The sequence below is a fragment of the Chanos chanos genome, chromosome 5 (genome assembly GCF_902362185.1).
Source record: "Chanos chanos chromosome 5, fChaCha1.1, whole genome shotgun sequence".
In the NCBI taxonomy this organism is placed as follows: Eukaryota; Metazoa; Chordata; class Actinopteri; order Gonorynchiformes; family Chanidae; genus Chanos; species Chanos chanos.
In genome coordinates this window covers 16,544,472-16,564,288 of record NC_044499.1, presented here as the reverse complement: position 1 = coordinate 16,564,288, position 19,817 = coordinate 16,544,472, and the positions used below count along the sequence as shown (strand labels likewise).

The 19,817-nt window shown below is 41.4% G+C and overlaps 2 protein-coding genes across 3 annotated transcripts; one reads left to right on the top strand and one right to left on the bottom strand.

Moving 5' to 3' along the window:
- The first annotated feature begins 3,495 nt into the window (after window positions 1-3,495).
- Window positions 3,496-5,333, top strand: cldn11a (claudin 11a). Its single transcript, XM_030775872.1, has 3 exons — window positions 3,496-3,721; window positions 4,377-4,541; window positions 5,077-5,333. Exons 1-3 carry the CDS (start codon window positions 3,496-3,498, stop codon window positions 5,331-5,333), a joined length of 648 nt encoding a protein of 215 aa, XP_030631732.1.
- A 6,061-nt stretch (window positions 5,334-11,394) lies between these two features.
- Window positions 11,395-18,426, bottom strand: slc7a14a (solute carrier family 7 member 14a). Of its 2 annotated transcripts, XM_030774166.1 has the most exons (8): window positions 18,123-18,426; window positions 16,931-17,167; window positions 15,482-15,699; window positions 15,124-15,270; window positions 13,771-13,979; window positions 12,449-13,329; window positions 11,621-11,780; window positions 11,395-11,587 (listed from the first exon to the last, which is right to left on the bottom strand). In XM_030774166.1, exons 1-8 carry the CDS (start codon window positions 18,424-18,426, stop codon window positions 11,395-11,397), a joined length of 2,349 nt encoding a protein of 782 aa, XP_030630026.1. The 2 variants fall into 2 exon arrangements, with proteins under 2 accessions (XP_030630026.1, XP_030630025.1); XM_030774165.1 differs by having other exon boundaries at window positions 11,395-11,780.
- Between the last annotated feature and the right edge of the window lie 1,391 nt (window positions 18,427-19,817).

Genomic DNA, 19,817 nt, shown 5'->3' with positions numbered 1-19,817 from the left:
TCCAGTTGGCAGGAAAGGAGTAAAAGTTGTGGATGTATCGTAATCGGAGGTTAAGATGACCCGCGCTGTAATCGGACCATCGGTGTTCAATTTTCAACAGCCGGTCATAACACCCTGCTTATCAAACAGCGATTGTTGCTCCATCTACAGAGCGAGACAGATTGAGGTGTAATGTGTACTAGAGGCTCAGCAGCAGTAAATCTGGTGTTCAGGGCCACTGAGAGAGTGATGAGGGCACAGATGAGTACACACAGGCCAAACAGCTTGAGCAGAGGGAGCAGTGGGAGCAGTAGGAGCAGTCAGCACAGCGGGAGCAGCATCAGGAGAACTGCTGATGTTCGGGGTGCTGGTGCTGGGCCCTGCATCACAGTCTTTGCCAATAATGCATCAGTGGAATTTCTTGTAATCGTTAAGTCACAGATGTGTCTCTCTGGGAGGTTTAGAAGAAGACATGTTCGTCTTTTACCTCCTACCAGATGTAACAACGCTTTGCTCAGTAATCATCTTCGGCAATTGTGAGCTTTGTTCACTGTGCCGTGGCTTTTGTGCTGTTTTAGAGAGTGTTGGAGAGCGTGACCTATTGTGAGGGCCTCTCAGCGTGACACTGAATCAGCACGAAATAGAGCAATCGATTTTTAAATAACGCTTTCGACAAACGAGTGAAGTGTCTAATATCAGCTTCCAGAGATACCAAATTTCCATGTCTAGTGTTCTGCAGCGGTTCAGACCACAGTGATAAGGAGAGCACCCTGAAGGGAAACAATTCTCAGAAGCATTGAGGAAAGGGGGCTGGATTACCTTTGAAAGCACTGGTGTCCCAATTGTGAAGTGCTGCCCTCACTGACTACCGCTGATAAAAACAATGCTGTGAGGAACTGACTTGGAATGAGTGCTGATGAGTGCTGATAAGCTCATGGTGGTTCTTGACCTTGTACTCCACAAGTGCTCATAAGAATAGGGAAGGAGAATGTTGGATAACTGATGTTATTAGAGAATGACTTGAGACATTGATCTCAATGCAAAAGGGCTATAAGAGACCAATAACTCACAAAGACAAGTGTATTTGTATCTTCGATGAGACTGTGCATGAAATTAGAGTTTTATTTACGATGTTGAGTTAAAGACAGTTAGAGGCAGACTCAGCTTTGAGCTATATTTGTCCGCAACATGAACTGACTTCCCTCATTCCCAAGTGCATACTCATATTGAAGATGTATGCTAATTTCATTCATGAGAAAAAGGAATTCATATTTTCTGTTCCACTGCCACTAAAAACACAGTATGAAACTGTTATTACAGTCTAATGATGAGTAGGTTATCATGGGTGTGATGCAGTAAGGGTATGATGTCTTTTTTGCTCCTTTGAGAAAGACAACACAGTCGAGACCCATTAAGTAGTACCAAATTACAAAACTGTGTAAACAGCACTCCCCTTGGTCTTCTGACGTCCTCTTTTCCCTGCCGTGACCTTGCTACTCACAGATACTGGATGTGATTCAGCGAATTTAATACAGTGATAGGGGTAAAAGCTCCACAGATATGATGCCTTCCACTTCTTCTCTTGATTTAAAGATCCACCATGGCCCGACGTTCACAATATAACCCGATTCTGCGATAATTTTTGATCATTGCATAGTGACAGGGCAATGTCAAGAACCATTTCATTAGCTTAATTTTCACATTTCGATGCTGCCAATTCCCTCCTCCTCAATGATACATGGCTGAAGACCTCTGTGTGGTTACTTTGCTTTGCTCCCTCTCCTCCCGGCAGTGGTTGACTGAAAAATGGAGATGGACACAGGCATTTTTGACAGCTTAATGCTTTCAGAGGCTGAACTCTGGTATGGTAAATAAACACATGTATTTACTGAACTCAAGCATGAAAGCAAATCCACCTGACATCGCTGAATCTCTGTACAGACTAGACTAACACAAGATTTTGTTCTCAATCAGTTTTTCTTCAGTTTATGGGTTTTTTTTTTTGGACAGCTAAGATAACTGAACTGTATACTAATGTAAGAAAGATAAATAGAAACACATATTTGAGAAACATGATGTATGTAAGGAGAGAAAAAAATGATTGACTTAAAACCTAAGCCAAAAAGAGCTGCTTAAAATAAGCAAGCTCCACCCCCTAGTGGATAAGTATAAAACAGACTTAAAACACAGCAGTCCTAGAGTGAAGACTATGCCCATGTGTTGGCATCATTAATCCGTAAGCCTTGACACACTTTCACTGCTACGTACTAAGTCTTAAACACTCAGTCAATCACTGTCATTTGTTAAATCTGTCCTGCAGTTAAACGTCTCAAAATCACTATTGCTGTTCAAGTGCTGGTGTACAAAACCTTCCTTGCTGCCATCATTTTACAATAATTTGCAATATCTGGTGGTGCATCTTCGTACAATGATTCAAAATTGACACTTGCTCTGAAACTGCTGGGGGGTGACACGTCATCCATTGGCCATCCATTGATCTTTTTCATGCTTTGCTCCACCATTATCTTACCCTTCTGTTTTCCAGTAGAAGAACATGAACAATGTCTGTGAGAAACAGTCTATATTGTACTTGAAATGTAATCTTTACTATCATGATATAATGAGGAGAGTAATTATATGTCAGAATACTAAAGATTTTGAAACTGTTCCATATCAGGCTGGCAAGAGCATAAAAAATAATAATAAACAACTGACCTATTTGCCAGTTGATAAAAGACAGTTCAGACTTGAAATATACACTTTAATGTGAGTCAACAATCAATCAAGATCAACGTGGAAATATTACAGTGAGGAGCAAGGGAATCGTTCTAATGTCAGCCATGGTACATAAACATGTCTTTCCAGCAGCCATTGGAGGGCAGTAATGCTTTTAAAATGGACGTGAATTTAACCAAACGGCTTCATGGTTATCAATTCAGCAACAATTAAACCTATATTTTCGATTTAAAGATACAACAGTGATGACATATTTCTAAAGAAACACGTGTCACTGAAATAATATAAAACTAATGTTATTATGGGTTTTTTTCTTGAGTTAGAGAGATGGATAGGTAGGCAGATAGATTGATGGAGAGAGAGAGAGAGAGAGAGAGAGAGAGAGAGAGAGAGAGAGAGAGAGAGAGAGAGAGAGAGAGTAGGCTGCTTCTCTAGTCGTCTGATTGGCTGAAAGTTTTTGTTTTTGATTTTTTTTTTTCGTTGTGACTATAAAAGCAACGATAACAAATTAAACGTATTCTATAAACGTGGACGGCTGAACTGCAAATGGAGCTACGACTTGTGAATTTTCCACACTGGATGTACTCTTGGAGACAATAACCAAATACTAACGAGTCAGTTAGTCTGGGAACATAATTTTTCACATTCATTTAGGCTACTTTCTTTGTTTTTCTACTTTTCGCGTTTCATTTTTTTTTAGTTTCAAGTTTCATTTTTTCGCTTTAGTATTTATATCCTCTTAAATTTTCAGTGTTTTCAGTAAATCTTCTACCTTATGCAATGGCAAATACTTGCTTACAGCTGACTGGTTTTATGATTAGTTTTCTTGGTTGGATCGGACTCATTATCGCTACCGCTACAAATGACTGGGTGGTCACCTGTAAATATGGCATGAACACCTGCAAGAAGATGGACGAACTGGGAGCCAAAGGCTTGTGGGCGGATTGTGTGATCTCAACAGCACTTTATCACTGTATCTCATTGAATCAAATCCTCGATTTACCAGGTAGCCAACTATTATTATCATGGAGAATTACAGCTTAACAGACATTCATTTTCTGCTCATGAAGGCAACAGCCGATTCTTTCATTTGTTCTTCTGCGGCCTTTTTTTTTTTTTTTAACTTATTAGCATTTACATTTCACATATTTTAGATTATTTTAGGCAATGGATGGTTTGCTACTAAGCTAAAATGCTTCATTAATCTCGAGCGATACCGCAGTTTTCTCCTTTAGTGCCTTTTTCCAAGAAATTAGGGACTGTTCTTATAGTCCCTCTTAAAAACGAACGTATGGTTTTTGTTTGCAGTGATTGTGGACGCAAAGGGTCCATTTTTTGTAATTCACGTTAAGGGAGAGATGAAACACATATTTTGTCTTTATATTTTATATAGTAATATATACATACATACATACATACATACATATACATATACATATATATGTATATATGTATATATATGTGTGTGTATGTGTGAGTGAACTAAATTTAGCTTATTTAGTTAATACAGTGACGTAATATTTGAATATTTGTCAACACAAGCCTTTAAGGTGGAAATAAGTCAAACAAGGAGGACTAAGTATGTTATGTTACAAGATTTTTTTGTTTTGCTTTGTTTATCAATTAGCATAGCAGGCTAATCGATCAATTGTTCTCTTTAGCCTACGTTCAGACCTCGCGTGCTCTCATGATCACCGCATCAATCCTCGGTCTGCCTGCGGTGGCGCTCGTGCTGATGTCCATGCCGTGCATCAACCTGGGAAATGAGCCGGAGAGTGTCAAGAACAAAAGATCCGTGCTGGGAGGAATACTTATACTCATCATAGGTACGAACAAGTTCATTTGGAAACTATTTATTTACTTATTTAAGATAGATACATTATCTTAATGGGTTGGGAAATATTAAGCACTGTTTAGACTACTTTAAGCTTCATAATTTTGGTATAAGTTCTCTGCGAATTATTTTCATAGGAACATGATTTTATAATGTGCCTACAAACCAAAGCCCACACCACACCCTGTTCCTCCCAAAGGACTCATCAGTAGATATTAAAAGCCTTCAATAGCTTCAAAATGTTCTAACCCCATACCTACATTTCCCACACTACATTATGTAATCTAGATGATTCTAGGCTACAATGGAAACTGTGGCAAATTCATAGTTAAAACTTCCTTGGAGCCATGTTTTTTGTGGAAGATAATGCACACTAGAATTGATTTATGTATGTATGTATGTATGTATGTATGTGTGCATGTATGTATGTATGTATGTAAGTATGCATGTATATATTTAGTATTTACTTATTTCTATGCTAAAAGAACACTGTGGTTAATTGTGCGTATTTATATTTCCGTCTCAAGCTCTGTGTGGAGTCGTATCCACGGTGTGGTTCCCCATTGGCGCTCACCACGAGCAGGGACTCATGTCCTTCGGCTTCTCTCTGTACACGGGCTGGGTGGGCACTGCTTTCTGCCTGCTGGGAGGCTCCATGATCACCTGCTGTTCTGTTGAATCAAGCACACCCTATACCGACAACAACCGCTTCTACTACTCCAAACAGGCTCCCACCAACCCTGGTCCGCCCTCCAGCAATCATGCCAAGAGCGCGCACGTGTAAATGAGAGCAGGATTACCCAGTAGTAACCAGTGGCCCATAAGCATCTTAGCTGACCCTTACCCTTTCCGACTCCCTCTCTCCGTCTCTCTTTCTCTCTACTCCACACTCCGCTCTGATCGGGTTTACCAGAGGCACTCCCGTGACATCATGGATTGTTTTTGTACAGACAACATGATCTTCAGTCCTTACCACAAAAGCAGGTTGAGGCAAACCGCTTCATCCAGATTATACATAAAGCAGGCCACTAGTCCAAAGTGATTGAAAGCCTGAACTGTAAGGGACCTACTTTTGGAAAACATATTTTTATTTTTAAAATGTCAATTTACTGTTTTTTTTGTTTGTTTGTTTGTTTGTTGCTGCAACATACAAAATGTTTCTAACTTCATTTTTGTATAAAAAAAAAAAGAAAACATGAACACTAACAGAAATCCTTGTCAGTATTTTTTAATTTTCTCTGTCTTGGATATTTTTAATCTCTTATCATGGTTAGAATGTGGTGACAACTTAATAATTTTCATTTATTTCTGAACACTGCCTGTTGTCTTGGACATTGTTCCAGTATTCCCTTCTGCAGAAAAAAATTCATCTCCCTCCAAAATCCTCGCATTTTCTCCACAACAGTACTTATTTATTACAACGCATATATCTTTTTTTTGTGTGTGTGTTATTTTGTGTGATTTAATAAAGAATATTTTGTTTTTACACAGAGCTTTTTTTTAATTTAATATATTTATTTAGTGATTGCTCTATTTTTATGTTTTAGTGGTACCCTAATCTGATGCTCACTTCATGTTCTTTCGGAGTGTAACTGAATTTAAGAATGCCTTGGCACTAAACAGTCCAAACAACCACCGTTACAATGACTTGAGTCTTTGCTAAGGAAGGAGCATTAGATGGGCTGGATCCCTGAGTCAGCGCTGAGAGGGAGTCTCAGAGAGACAGGTGCTGCCGTATGCTCTGTCTCACACGCCGTGTCGTCATTTATATCCTCATTCACTCTCCACAACACACCTGGAAAGCACAGAGGATATAGACGCTTGACATCCGTGCCATATGGGTATCGATTATCTCACTCCAATGAAAGCCTATCCTATTATAGCTAATGGGGATCTCAATGAAAAGCAAACATCAGTGATTGGAGGGTAACAGATGCAGACAATCCTAAAGGGAGACTGATGGTCTTATCACGGCTGTCTTGTCGCTTGTTTGTTCCCTGAATGAATCCACATGCGTCAGTGGGTGCCTTGAGTTACATGAGAGGGAGCTGCATTTGTTAGGTCATAAACTCGCTCATCCACATTAACATCACACGCTGACACTGGACACGCAGTGCTTGGCCTGCTCTCTCTAAAGGTTTTGCACGTCCTCTTGAATTTTCACACTTTAAGACCTATACATTTTAGCAGATGAAAACAAAGCATCTTTATGTAAGTTAATAAGAATATTTCCATAATGTGGAGCAGTGCAAACAAAAAAATAGCTCCCTTTGAGATATACTGGTTTAATTCAAAGTCAAAAAATATATACTTGTATATAAATAAACCAAATATCAGTAAAAGTGACACAAGTGGCTGGGTAAACTGTGACCCTAAAGGACAGGAAGTTAGCGTGAGAGTGGGAGACATGATGTAAGACTTAATCCTGTTCAGTGCTCAGTGAAGTACATTTGGCAAAGAGACACATCTGCCACTGGCCACAGAGACTAGAAGTCTGTCTGCTTAAAATATGTGGAAGAGAGTTCAGAACCCATCCCATAACATCCTATTTACCATCTTTAATGAACCATTTGGGCTGCAAGACCTCAGTGTGACACAGTAATATTAGATACTGTATAAGAGAACTGGTCTCTGTGATAAACTCTCAAGCAATGCCAACTAAGGTATGTGAGTGATATCAACTGTTGAGCATTGCCGGAGTTAAGTATAAAACCTGACTGAACAAATTTGAACTGCATAGATACAATGTGGAAAATTATTTCCTGAGTGTAATGAAAGATTTAAATGTTCTTGCCAGCAGCATATGTTGTACTTACCCCACTCATCCATTAACAATTTACATTGAGTCAACCATCTATTCAATTTGGCCTAAAATATTTACAGAACATTAACACAAATACGTTCTACTAGACATGTCAGAGAAACTCGATACATCATAGCACTGAAAGTGAGAGTTATGTAACTAAGAGAACAGGGATCAGTGCAAGGCTTTGGTCTTGTTCACTATTTGAACGTTTGCATAATCATAAAAGGTGTCATAGTACGTCATTATAATATCTATCATCAATCCACCCAACATATTCTGGGGCAAAATCACAACTTACTTGCATGTGTTATTCAGTATCATTGCATATATAAATCTTCTTGGATCCTTCGATTATATATATACATATATATCAAAGCACCAAAAAATTTGCTACATAGAATATAGGGCACATTTTCCTGCATGATAATGTCACAGAGTATGTAGAATATCTGCAGCGATGAAAAATCGAGAATGAACACGTAAAATGTTTGTCTTATGAGTTGCTCATAAGTGTAACATTGGTGAATAAACACCACCGAAAAGGCGATGCACTTCCCCTGGTGAGGCCTGAGGTGGGACAATGTCTTAAGCATACAGCACAGACAGACAACACTGTACTGTATGTCTCAAATGTAAGCACAGGTTTTGATGCATCAAAACCGTAGAGCATTACATTGACATGGATCACCACCATAGACATGATAAATGACACAAGCGTTGTATGTTTGATCAGTCTACATGGGGACTCAATCCTCTGCACAGCCATTGGCATCCCACTCAATATGCTTGTGTTTGCTCTGCCCTCGGGTACCACAAACCCACTGGTCTGGTGTTATTCTAGGCCAACTGCTCTACCCCACAGGATATGGACCAAGCCTGCTCAGGCTGGCTAAATAAGCAGCCCATATGAAACCAGTGGTCAGTTCTTTTTTTTTCTTTTCTTTTTTTTTTTTTTTTTTTTGAGTATTAGACATACTGTCACAGAACAAATGGAAAACAAGAGTCACGCTCGATCAAATATGCAATAAATAACTTTCATTGTTGCATGGAAGCAATATTAACATCTCAATACACAGTGCCATGGGGGAGCAAAACCACAAATGGAAGAAACAACAAATTAAAAAAACAACAACAAAAAAACCCCAATTGAACCAGAATACATCCACATCTTGTCAAAATATACAGTAGAAACAAAGATCAAATTCGTAATGGAAGCCAATCTCAACATTTCCTGAACAAATATCGAGTAAGACTGCGATGGAAGGAAAGAGAGTTCACAAGTACAACACGGTACCGATTCTCCGAGACAAAATAAACAAATAGTAGCTGACCTTTTAAAAGCAATAGTGGCAACATTTGTTTGTTAGTTTTTTTTTCTTTATTTGTTAGTAATAAAATATCTCTGCACTTTTTATTAAGCATTCCTATTTTTAAACCTAACTTTCCTAAGTCATATTCTACTGTTTATCTAGATCAAGGCCCTGTGATTTTTTTTTTATTTAAAAAAATCAAAGTTTCCAGCTGAACCTTATCAATCCAGAGATAAGTCATTAAAAATATATGCTCTCATAGCTTTTCAGAATTTTTCTCTTAGGGTTTTCGAGTGATCCGCAGAAAATCGGAACACTAACAAAATGCTGCCAGCTACCGTGGAAACACCAAAACCACAGAGAACCTTACACTATGAAACACCTGTAAAAAAATACTTCTCTTCAGAATTTTCTCAGGTCCACACTGTTTAAATGTGATCCTATTCTAGTGGAGTACAACGATTACTTATTTTCTTCCTTTTTTTTTTCTTTTCGATACCGTAAACAAATGTTGCAGACTTTGGCTTGCTTTGTAAACAGAGGGCAGGGGGCAGAGGAGAAACTGAAGCAGAGGGCGTGGCCTGATCCCTCATCCCTACCTGTTTATGCTACATTTGAGTGTTCTATAATGTCTCGACGTCATGGTAACCACACACATGCAAATACTCAGCAACACTTTTAACTCTGGACCTTGTGCATCTGAACATGCTACACAGTCAACAGAATGCCACATCGACCTAGGTAGTCACACCACAAACCAATGCAAAACTAAACCAACCAAGGCCCCAAATTAAGCTATTATTGTGATAAAAAAAATCGAGGCAATGAAATAGCTGTAAAGAGGAGGAGGGACAGGGTATTAATCTGCAATAGAACAGTACAGCAACTTCGGTATGTGCACTGGCTTTATTCCAGCAAAAATACCATGTTCCACAGAACAATTTAGTGTCAAAATATTCACCCGGATTCAGGCCAGAACAGTTAAAATCTCCATGGCATAAAGAATGTGATTTCTAGATAAGGCGTTGCTTAACGGGTCTGTAACAGAAGATAATCTGAATATGAATTTGGAGCCTGGCTTGGTCTTGTGGGTTTTTTTTTTTTTAAATTTATTTATTTTTTTGGTGAGGTGAACCTCTCCAGCTGGAAGAGGTGTAGCAGCACAGGCAGAGCTGGACTGGAGAGAGAGAACTCAAAGTACACCTGAGTCACACAGGGAAGGAAAGAGCGAAGGAAAGCACACTCCCAGAGAGAGAGAGAGAGAGAGAGAGAGAGAGAGAGTGTGAAAGAGAGTGCGAGAGAGAGAGAGAGAGAGAGACAGAGGCATTAACAAAAGAATCTAATAGAGGGTCTCCCCAAGGTCATGCAAAGCCACCTCTACTATTCTCATGTTTTCTTTCTAACTATCCCTCTCTCCGGCTGAGGGGATACACTGACAAGCCAATAGACACAAAACATATTGTAGTGTGTACTGTATTCCTATATACACAGAGTTGCCTGCTTGCAAGGATGACGTGAACCACTGGCACGTTATGTGAACTACTGACCGACTGGAAATGGAAAACATGGTGACTCGTCGACAGGCACAGACAGAACAAAAGAGAAAACCACCGATATCATGCCCGTTCATCTCACTCCCTCATAGGATAAATCAAATAATAATTTAAAAAGCAATTTAAAAAACACAGAAAACAAGCGATGGAAACCATGATGTTCATAGTTAAAGCACACACTGACAGATGAAGGCACTATCGCAAGCAAAAGTCCAAGTACTATTTGTGGCAAACCCCTCTTGGGCTAGATGTTAGAATGGAATACAATCTCACATTCAATACAATCTCACCGGCTTCCTATGACAGAACAGGATCCCTTTCTCTGACTCCTCCTGCATTTCATGGCGTGTTATTTGGTCAGTTTAAATCAAACTATGGCCTTTCAGATAAAATGAATTAAAGAACGAGTTTACAACTTAAAAACACTAAATAATGATATACCTATGTGACAGATGTATGTTTGTGCAATGTAAGCATTTTTAGTGATAAACCTACATTAAGGACCTTCTAAGGGTTAAAAGTGGGATCAACTCTGCTGGTTTCCTACATGTCAAAGATGAAAAGAGTTTGGCAGTGGCTGGTGGAGATCTGGAGCTGAGCACAGGAAGTGAATCAGACTTCATGAGCTGACAGTTGCCATCAGCAGCTGGGTCAGGAAAAGAAAGAACAGAGTAAAATACTCCCACTAAAATACACTCTCACCAGCCAAATCACTGTCCTAGTTCTTCCTGTGAAATTCACACTAATTCAATTCAGAGAAAATTCTTCAGTACCTAACTATGTACTATACGGTGGTTGGGGTTTAAGTGCTCAGGCAATCATTTGAAATCACCTAAAGGACAGGAGTAAAAAGCTAGTATGTCCCTAAAGAGGAAAAATGTGTACCTGTTCAAATCTGTGACTTCTGATTAAAGTTGGTACAGAAGATCTAGTCTATCCAGTAGGTGCATATCTGTCTACTTTAAGAGCAAATCCAATTTATGAATAGATTATCAAAAGTGGTCATAATATGAAAAAATGCATGAGCCCATATGAAACTTCTGTCTGTGGTGAAATGAAAGTGAAGTCATTACTATGAAATGGAAAGAAACAGATTCTGCTTTTGGCGGCTGAGAGGTAACAATCTAGCCCAAGGGTTGCAGCTGTCGACAAGACAAGTACATTCAAGATACATTCTCATTCCAAAGGATCATCTAAGTCATCATCTACCACCAGGGCTTCGAACCCTGGACCAGACTGGCCTTTGTTTTTGGCTCTCCTGTTGCCACTGTGAGAAGAGGTCCTGTGGTTGTCCACACTGTCCTCTGGAGTTTGCTGAGGTCCTGTCTGCTCTTGCTGCTGCTGCTGCTGCTCGTTTTGTTGCTTTTTGCTCCGCCCATCCTGTGCGTCCCAACCCTGGTACTGACCCCCATCACCGGACGGGAAAAGGTCGTCGTCTACGCCAAAGTTGTCGTCGACGCCCATGTCATAACGCTGATAAGTGCTGGCGTGCACCTCCTCCTCTCGTGCCGTGATCTCCAACGTGCTGTTCCACATTCCGTAGCCAAAGTAGATCAATATGCCTACACACACACAGCAGCAGCACGCACACACACACACACACACACACACAAAGACACACATACATAGACACAAACACAAAGTGAGCAGTGTGAACGCAACCAGCATATTTTAAATACTTTTTCACATATAAATTTCTTTTTGGATTTGCATTTTGGAATTTCAAATACAAATTTCAAATTTGCATATACATTTCAAATGCCAATTTTCTGGCTGTGGAAATATGTAGAAATAAACTAAAACTTTGAATGTTTTCTCTATTAATCTAATTTCTTAAATCTTTTCATAGTCTTTTTCTACTATGATCTCTTCATGACAAATTTCTAAAGCAATTTTTGGGGCATGGCACCCTGCCTATTTTGCATTACAGAAAAAACACAGTAACAGAAATAGATGCAGACAGAAAGTATACAAGTACAAATGTAGTTTGCTGCAGGGGACATAATTAGTATGGATTTTCTTTTTTTATTTACAAGACCTGCCACGTTTTTTTCAATAAACATTAACTTTGACCTTAATAAGAGCTGACAAAACCTAACTAAATATTTTGTTTACAAAGTTCCAAAATGTCTTCCTAATTTTACCACAGAGCACTGCTCCAAAAATGAGAATTTACGCTATACAGTAACATAGAGGCGCTGTCTGTCAGAATACTGGCACTGACTCTCACCCACGAAGCACCAGACAGCGAAACGGATCCAGGTGATGGTGGAGAGCTTAAGCATGAGGTAGATGTTGACTAGCATGGCTGACGCGGGGACAAAGGGGACGCATGGGGCCATGTAGGGCAGGCGTTTGGGATTTTCGGGCTGCTGGAGGATGATAAAAATCAACAGGGTGATGACTAGAATCAGCAGGACGAGCAGCAGGACGGCCCACCAGCGCCCCTCGCCCAAACAATCCGTGCCAAAGGTGACCAACGAACAGAAAGCGAAAAAAAGGACGAAGAGGAGCAGCACGCAGCGGGTGACAATTCGGCCGGTGGCGGGCGTGGGGCGGTCCATCTTGCCGGGCAGACCCAGGCGAATGCGCATAGTATAGTAACGAGGTCCCAGTAGCTTCTTTAGCTTTAGCAAGTAGAAGCTTTCGGACTCATCGGCCTCGATGCCTGAAGACATGTCCACCGTGCCGTAGTTTGGGTGACTGGCTGTGTAGCTGGACTTGTCTGGTTTGCCAATGAGCATTTCGTTGTCACCCAACGAGGGCAAGTTCTTGGCTCCACAGGTGTTTGTGGGCGGTCCACTGTAATCATCTCCTTCACTAACTGGTGAACACGCATCCTTCTCGCACTCAGCCAGCACACCCTCTTTCTTCTTCTTGGCGTTCTCCTCAGACAGGAAATTAACAAAGCCGTGAATGTCGCCTTCGGGCTGGTAGCGTAGCAGCAGCACACACACTGATACCAGAGTGTAAGCCAGCAGAGTGCCGATGGACATCATCTCTATGAGGTCCCTCAGACTGACCAGTAAAGCTAACAGGGCTGCCAAGAAACCTGACACCACACAGGCCACTGCTGGAGTCTCAGTGTATGTGCTCACATTAGCCAGGAACCTACAATAGGTACAAACACACACACACACGCACACACACACACACACACACACACACACACACACACACACACTCAAGTTTATTAAACTTTGCCAGCTATTCAGCAAATACATTTTGAAGACTTATTGGATCTTTCGTCAGGGCTTTCAGGGTGAAATTTTTCCTCTGAGACAGCTGGATGGTGTTCATATTGTTGGCTCGACAAAGGCCAATTCAATTTAACAGTTGGAAGATTAAGCAATTCTCTAGTGTGGAATTCAAAATTTGTAGTTCTGAAGTGATTCAGTATTGTGACCTCATTCAGGCATTTATAAAGCTTTTCTTTTTTTTAAGCCAAAGACACTAACTGTAGAATCACTCACAGTGTTGCATACATAACCACCACAAAGCCATTTTTATTAGCATTGTGTGTTGGCTTTTTTCCAGAGAGACTGAATGTACCTGAATAAGAGTCCATCTCCAGCCATAGCATAGATGACTCTGGGCATGGGGAAGAGAGAGCCCAGCAGGCTAACAGTCAAACCAGCGATAGAACCAATAGCTACAATGTATTTGGCCGCCTGGAAACCATGTAATGAAAACATCTCCATCAGAGGAGCATCCGCGTCGATCTCAGTGTAGGGTACCATCAGAGTAAGAATCACACTGACCTGAGGAAAGAAAGGGAGGGAGAGAGAGAGAGAGAGAGAGAGAGAGAGAGAGAGAGAGAGAGTAAGAGACTTGAAGACTTCAAGTATCATTCTATTTTTGCTGTGCTTCATTTTGCGAAGCTCTCCGTGTATCTATGAAACACACGTTAAAAGCATAGATTTAAGTGTGAGCCACATCTGTTCTCATGGATTGCGTTGGAGAAGAGGGATTAGCAGAGAGATAGATTATGACATCTAATGCAAAAAGAGGAAAGAGAAATGTTTTCTGTAGAGTGTCTAGGGAGTACATCTATGACATGTAATATCATTTGGCAGCATCTGTAGTAGAACCTCATGCAGGCAGAACACTGTTGTTCTGGGGGCCAATTAAAAAGTATAATTAGAATATGCCATGCTAAAATAAGGACAGAAACATGGAAAGGACCAAAGTGCTAATTAGGGGCTGACTGGCAGCCTCTGAGGTGTGAACACATGAATCTGTTTTTGAAATTGCTGTTTGTTCACGTTCAAATGAGAATGAAGACAGGAGAGAGAGGGGGAGAAGAGAGAGATATAGACGACTGAGATGGGAAAACAGGGGAGGCAAAGCAAAAATAAAAGGTGCTATGTTTAGTTAAAGCGTCGTTGAGGCCCGCAGGTCGAAGTAAGTCTGGGTGTTGTTACTGATGCCACCTGTCTCCGGCTTACAGGGGCAACCACAGCGCTGTGTTAAAGGGTTACCATGACAACAAGCACCTGGCAGCCAGAGCTGCAATGTGGCACAAGTTACTGCACAAAAAAAAAAAAAATGTCAAGGATAGGCTGTGAACAGACTGCACAATGAGTCAAGAGCACACAAAGAGAACAAAGAAACAGAAAAAAAGAAAATCCACCTGATTAAAATCTTTCTCTTTGGAAACAACAAAAATTTCCATGGTGACTCATAACGAGCCCTCATTTTTCGGTTGTTCTGAAGGAGACTTTGGATAGGGTTATGCAAGGCAACATCTATAACCACATACTGTGGTACGGTGAAAAACAAAAGGAGGGGAGAAATTTCTTAATGCGAGCCCACATGAAATAAATCGGTCCTGCAATTTAAGTGGTCAGTCGAATGCTGTATGAACCAGGTTTTATTAGGAGTCAGTGGGAACTGGCTACTCACTGAGACATAGGCAGTCAGACAGGTGACCAGAGAGGCAGTGATGGCATAAGGAATGGATGTGTTGGGGCTCTTGGCTTCTTCTCCAGTGGTGGCAATGATGTCAAAGCCAATAAAGGCATAGAAGCATGTGGCAGCACCTTGCATCACCTGTGTAAAACAGATGTTTCCATGGTTACTTAGCTTCCACCCGCAAACAATCTTGTCATTGTGCGTTTAGTATTTTTTCACTGACATTTTGATCTCAAGCCATCTGCTGACATGGTCTCAGTAACAAACTGCATTTATTCAAATATGCCACAGAAGCGGTAGTCTATGCCACTTGGTCTGCATGTAGGTGAGATTCTTAGGTGTACTTTACCCCTGACCAGCCATAGGGGAGGAAACGACCTTCATCCCAGTTGGTGCCGTTGACGAAGAAGAGTCCGGCTATCATCATGAAGACCCACACCACCAGGTTGATGACATTGAGCACATTGTTAAAACCTACAGAGTTCTTCACACCCAAGGCAACAATGACTGTGACCAGAATGGCAATGACCAGAGCCAAGATGTCAGGGTAGGACTCCTCTCCTTTACCTGAGGGTGGATCACATGGCATTTCACATACAATCAACCGATTGTTGAAGTCACGGAAATCACGTCCCATAAAATACACGTTTAAAGGCACTATCATTAATGCTATCCTGGCTTACTAAGCTATAGCTATCATTTTTCCTTTCATAAAAAAAAAAAAAAACCTCGAGGCCTTACACTGTGATTGTCAGCAGTGGGTTAGCGAGACACCTCAGGTGTTTGTGGTGTGAAACATCTGGGAAGCTCTCAGCTCAGTGTCAGATCCTTTTCTCATATCTTCAGTGTCCATTCACAGAGAACGACATGACATAGAACTGAGAATTTTCCAGGCGTTTCACAGCACAGAGACATAGAAATTGTCACTGTCTTACACTCTGACCTGCTTGTGACGGTTGCTGTCTCATCTAGACATTGATACAGAGAACTCTTACAACCTTTCGGCGTCCAGCATGGGAAAATCTTTTTACCTCTAAAAATAATCATTGTCTCCTTATTTTACCCCTAAATAGGGAAAAATAAACCTGAAAACAGAGGTACAGGTTTTCAGCAGTGTTAATGGAAGTGGGTGGAGGTACAGGTTTGTTCCTGTCAGTTTGTATGCTGTGGTATGACGTGCCTCGTTTCCTTGGGGACAGAACAGATGCGGTATCTGTCTGCTGACCGATGATGGCCACATGCAGAGAGCCACTGTGGACCCACTCTGGAGCTCTATCATGAATCATCTTGTGCTTCTTTTCTTAGTGCTTACACACACACACACACACACACAGACACACACACAGACACACACACACACACACACACACACACGCACACACACACGCACACACACACACACACACACAGACACACACATGCACACACACACACACATGCACACACACAGACACACACATAGACACAGACACACACACACACACACACACACACACACACACACACACACACACATTCCAGATTCTTAAATGTGCTGTAAACCACGCTTCTCTGTTTGCCAACGTGACTCCCTCAAAACAAACTCATTAATAAACTATATTCCGTCCAGTGTATTAAAACTCTCAGTGTTCTTTTAATTGAAACAGTTGAACTGACCTCTCAACTTCGATGTCTTACACTAAACCACTAAACCACAATACCTTACTCCTGTCTGAGTTTGAGGACTGGTTGAACAGAAACTCAGAGGACGTTTCTAAGAGGAATTCTCACTCATTTGTTTCTTATCAGTCTGACTCACCTAAGCCATTCAGAGTGCCGATGTGTTTGATCATGAAGCCACTGATGGTGTGATTGGCCAAAGAGTCAAACATACTGCTGAGGGCACTGGCGCCTGCTGCTGTGCCAATCAGATACTCAAGAATCAGATTCCAGCCAATGAAGAACGCCACAAACTCGCCCACCGTCACATAGCTGTAGGTGTAGGCTGAACCTGTGGTCTTTGGCACTCGTACGCCAAACTCAGCATAGCAGACCCCTAAATGGACACACACGTACACACACACATACACATGCACACATTTAACAGCTGGACACGGTTGTCGTTTTCACTGTTGTGATGTGCTATACTGATGGGAACATGGAGGCCTTTAAGACGGCAGCATTGATTTATAGCTAGAGTGTCAGATTAAGCTTACAAGTGTCAAACATTGAGAGCCAGGTCCTGATAACATGAAAAGGGAATCCTTCTCTACATGACAGAACCTCTTTAAAAAGAAAAGCCTAGCAATAGTATGTGTGTTCACAGACAATCATGTGATTATCATCCACAAGCTCAAGAGTAGAAAACAAGCTTGTAGAATTTCTTTTCTTTTCTTCTTCTTCTCTTTTTTTCAGCATATAACAGAAAATGTTTCATGCTTAAAAGAAATATTTAGAATAGCAAGAAAATGTTTGTGAAAAACATTTCCACTACAACCCACATTCATGATCGCTAAATTATTTTAAATAATGCAGTTTGAAAAAGAACACATAAAAAAGTGCTTCAAAGTCTGTAAATATTGACTGGAAACCTACCGGTATATTTGTTCTTGTGATAGATTCACGAGTCACTTCTTTAGAACAAAAAGAAAAGAAAAAAATCTTTTTTTTTCCTTGAGGCTATAATTTATAAACCCAGAGGAGTCAGTTATTACTGTACGGATTTTTCAAACATTCTGGTTTATCTTAGTCCCGCTGTGAAGAGCTTCCTCCCAACGGCTTAATGAGGGTGTTCGCTGTGAGCCATTTCAGTAAGTCATGTGACCTAAAGCTAAAAATGTGCTAGTTCAGCTAAACCTGATAAAGCCACTCAAAAATGTCAGCGCGCTGACAATAACTGCTAACAGTCAGACTACGCAGTGGGAGGACGAGGTGGAAATGACACATGACACCTCTGCCTGATTAACAGTTGAATGTCAGACTGACCGGTAACAGGAAAGAACCCGACTCACCTGACAGGATGGAGGCCACGGCAGCGATGATGAAGGATACGATGACTCCCGGTCCGGCCATTTCCTTGGCAACCAGACCAGACACCACATACATGCCCGTGCCCACACAGCTGCCCACGCCCAATGACACCAAGTCCACTGTGGTTAAGACGCGGGCCAGCCTCGTGCCGTGGGACCCCGTGCCGCCCGTGCTCTCTAACATAGACTCCACGGGTTTGGTGCGGAGCACACGGGACTGGAAGGCAAACCAGGTGGCCCCCCACTGGATCCGACGTGGGTCCAGTTTGGCCAGAAGCCCACTCATGATGGCTCCTGTTTAGGGGGGGAGATACGTCGAGAGACGGAAGGCAGGGTCAGTCCTTGGCAGGGAGCTACTCAATGGCTAGACCTCTGTTGAGAGTAAACTTTGGGTAATGATTGGTGATGAGGATCTTCAGTGCTGGTTAGTGATTGGTTTGGCTGTTACAGATTTGTGAAGTATTGTGCCACACTCAGTGAGCTTCAATGGAACTCCATCTCTGTTAACCTCCACTTGATATGAAGATGGAGATGGACTTGTGTTGGTCCTGTATAGAGTAAGAGGGAAAAAAGGAAAATAAACTTATTACACATGAAATCGCCTCTTTAACAAAACGTTCAAAAATAGGTATGCAAAAGTCAATTGTCATTAACCTTATATAAATAATCTGAGCGTTAACCAAGCAGTGTAAACCTGTGAAATCTGCTTGACTGGAACAGCTTTTCCAGGTGTCTGGATGCTGGGGTGGCGTGTCTAATTAAATTACGTGGCAGATCATGACTAATCATTCTGCTGACACTGGTTGCTACAAAATGCAAGAGAGAAAGTAGAAAATGCAAGAGAGAGGGCCCATGTTCTTATGGCTTTCCTTTTGGACGCATCTTGAAAGATCCTGAAAGGAAGAAAGTCCAGATAACATTGTGACCTCTAGAACGGGCCAGCCAAACCTGCTGATGGCCCTGGGATTCAGTCCAAACACGAATGTCGAACAAAACAAAGAGCTTTTCCACCAGCAGGCACGCAACCTAAAATCCATCCGGTTTCTCACCCCTCTGCTCTTTTCCATCCGTCTCCGAGTCTATTAACACCCACTCTTTACACCTCTCTTTACACTTCTCTCCTTTCTGTCTCATATCTCTCTCGCCACCTGTTCTTTTCTTCCTATTGCTACCCTTAACCACACTCATTCCCATCAATCACTGGCAAACTTTCAGTATGTCTCCTCTCTCTAACAGAACTTTCCTCCCTCTCTCTCTCTCTCTCTCTCTCTCTCTCTCAATCTCTTTTTTTCCCCCTTTTTGTTTACTTGCTGAAGCATGCCCAGGTTGGCAGGTTGACAGTGATGGATCACAGAGGCAGAGACATGGCTGCTGTCCATCATGATATTTCCCCTGGATCTACAGCAGCATGTGCGGTAAAAGCCTTAAGAGCTGCAACACAACTGTTACATTATAACAGTCGTTGTATGTATTTAGTGCAGATATAAAACAAGGTATTTCATAATGAATGAATGACTGCAGGTACTGAGTGGGGACAGGTACTGAGTGTCAAACAGCTCAATGTTTCAGAGCAGTAGCATATCTCTCACAGAGTTTTGACTATATTCACCCTAATCCTATCTCTAATTCTGACATGATGCAAAGCCTAAACCTTTATTTGTGAGGACAACTGCCCAA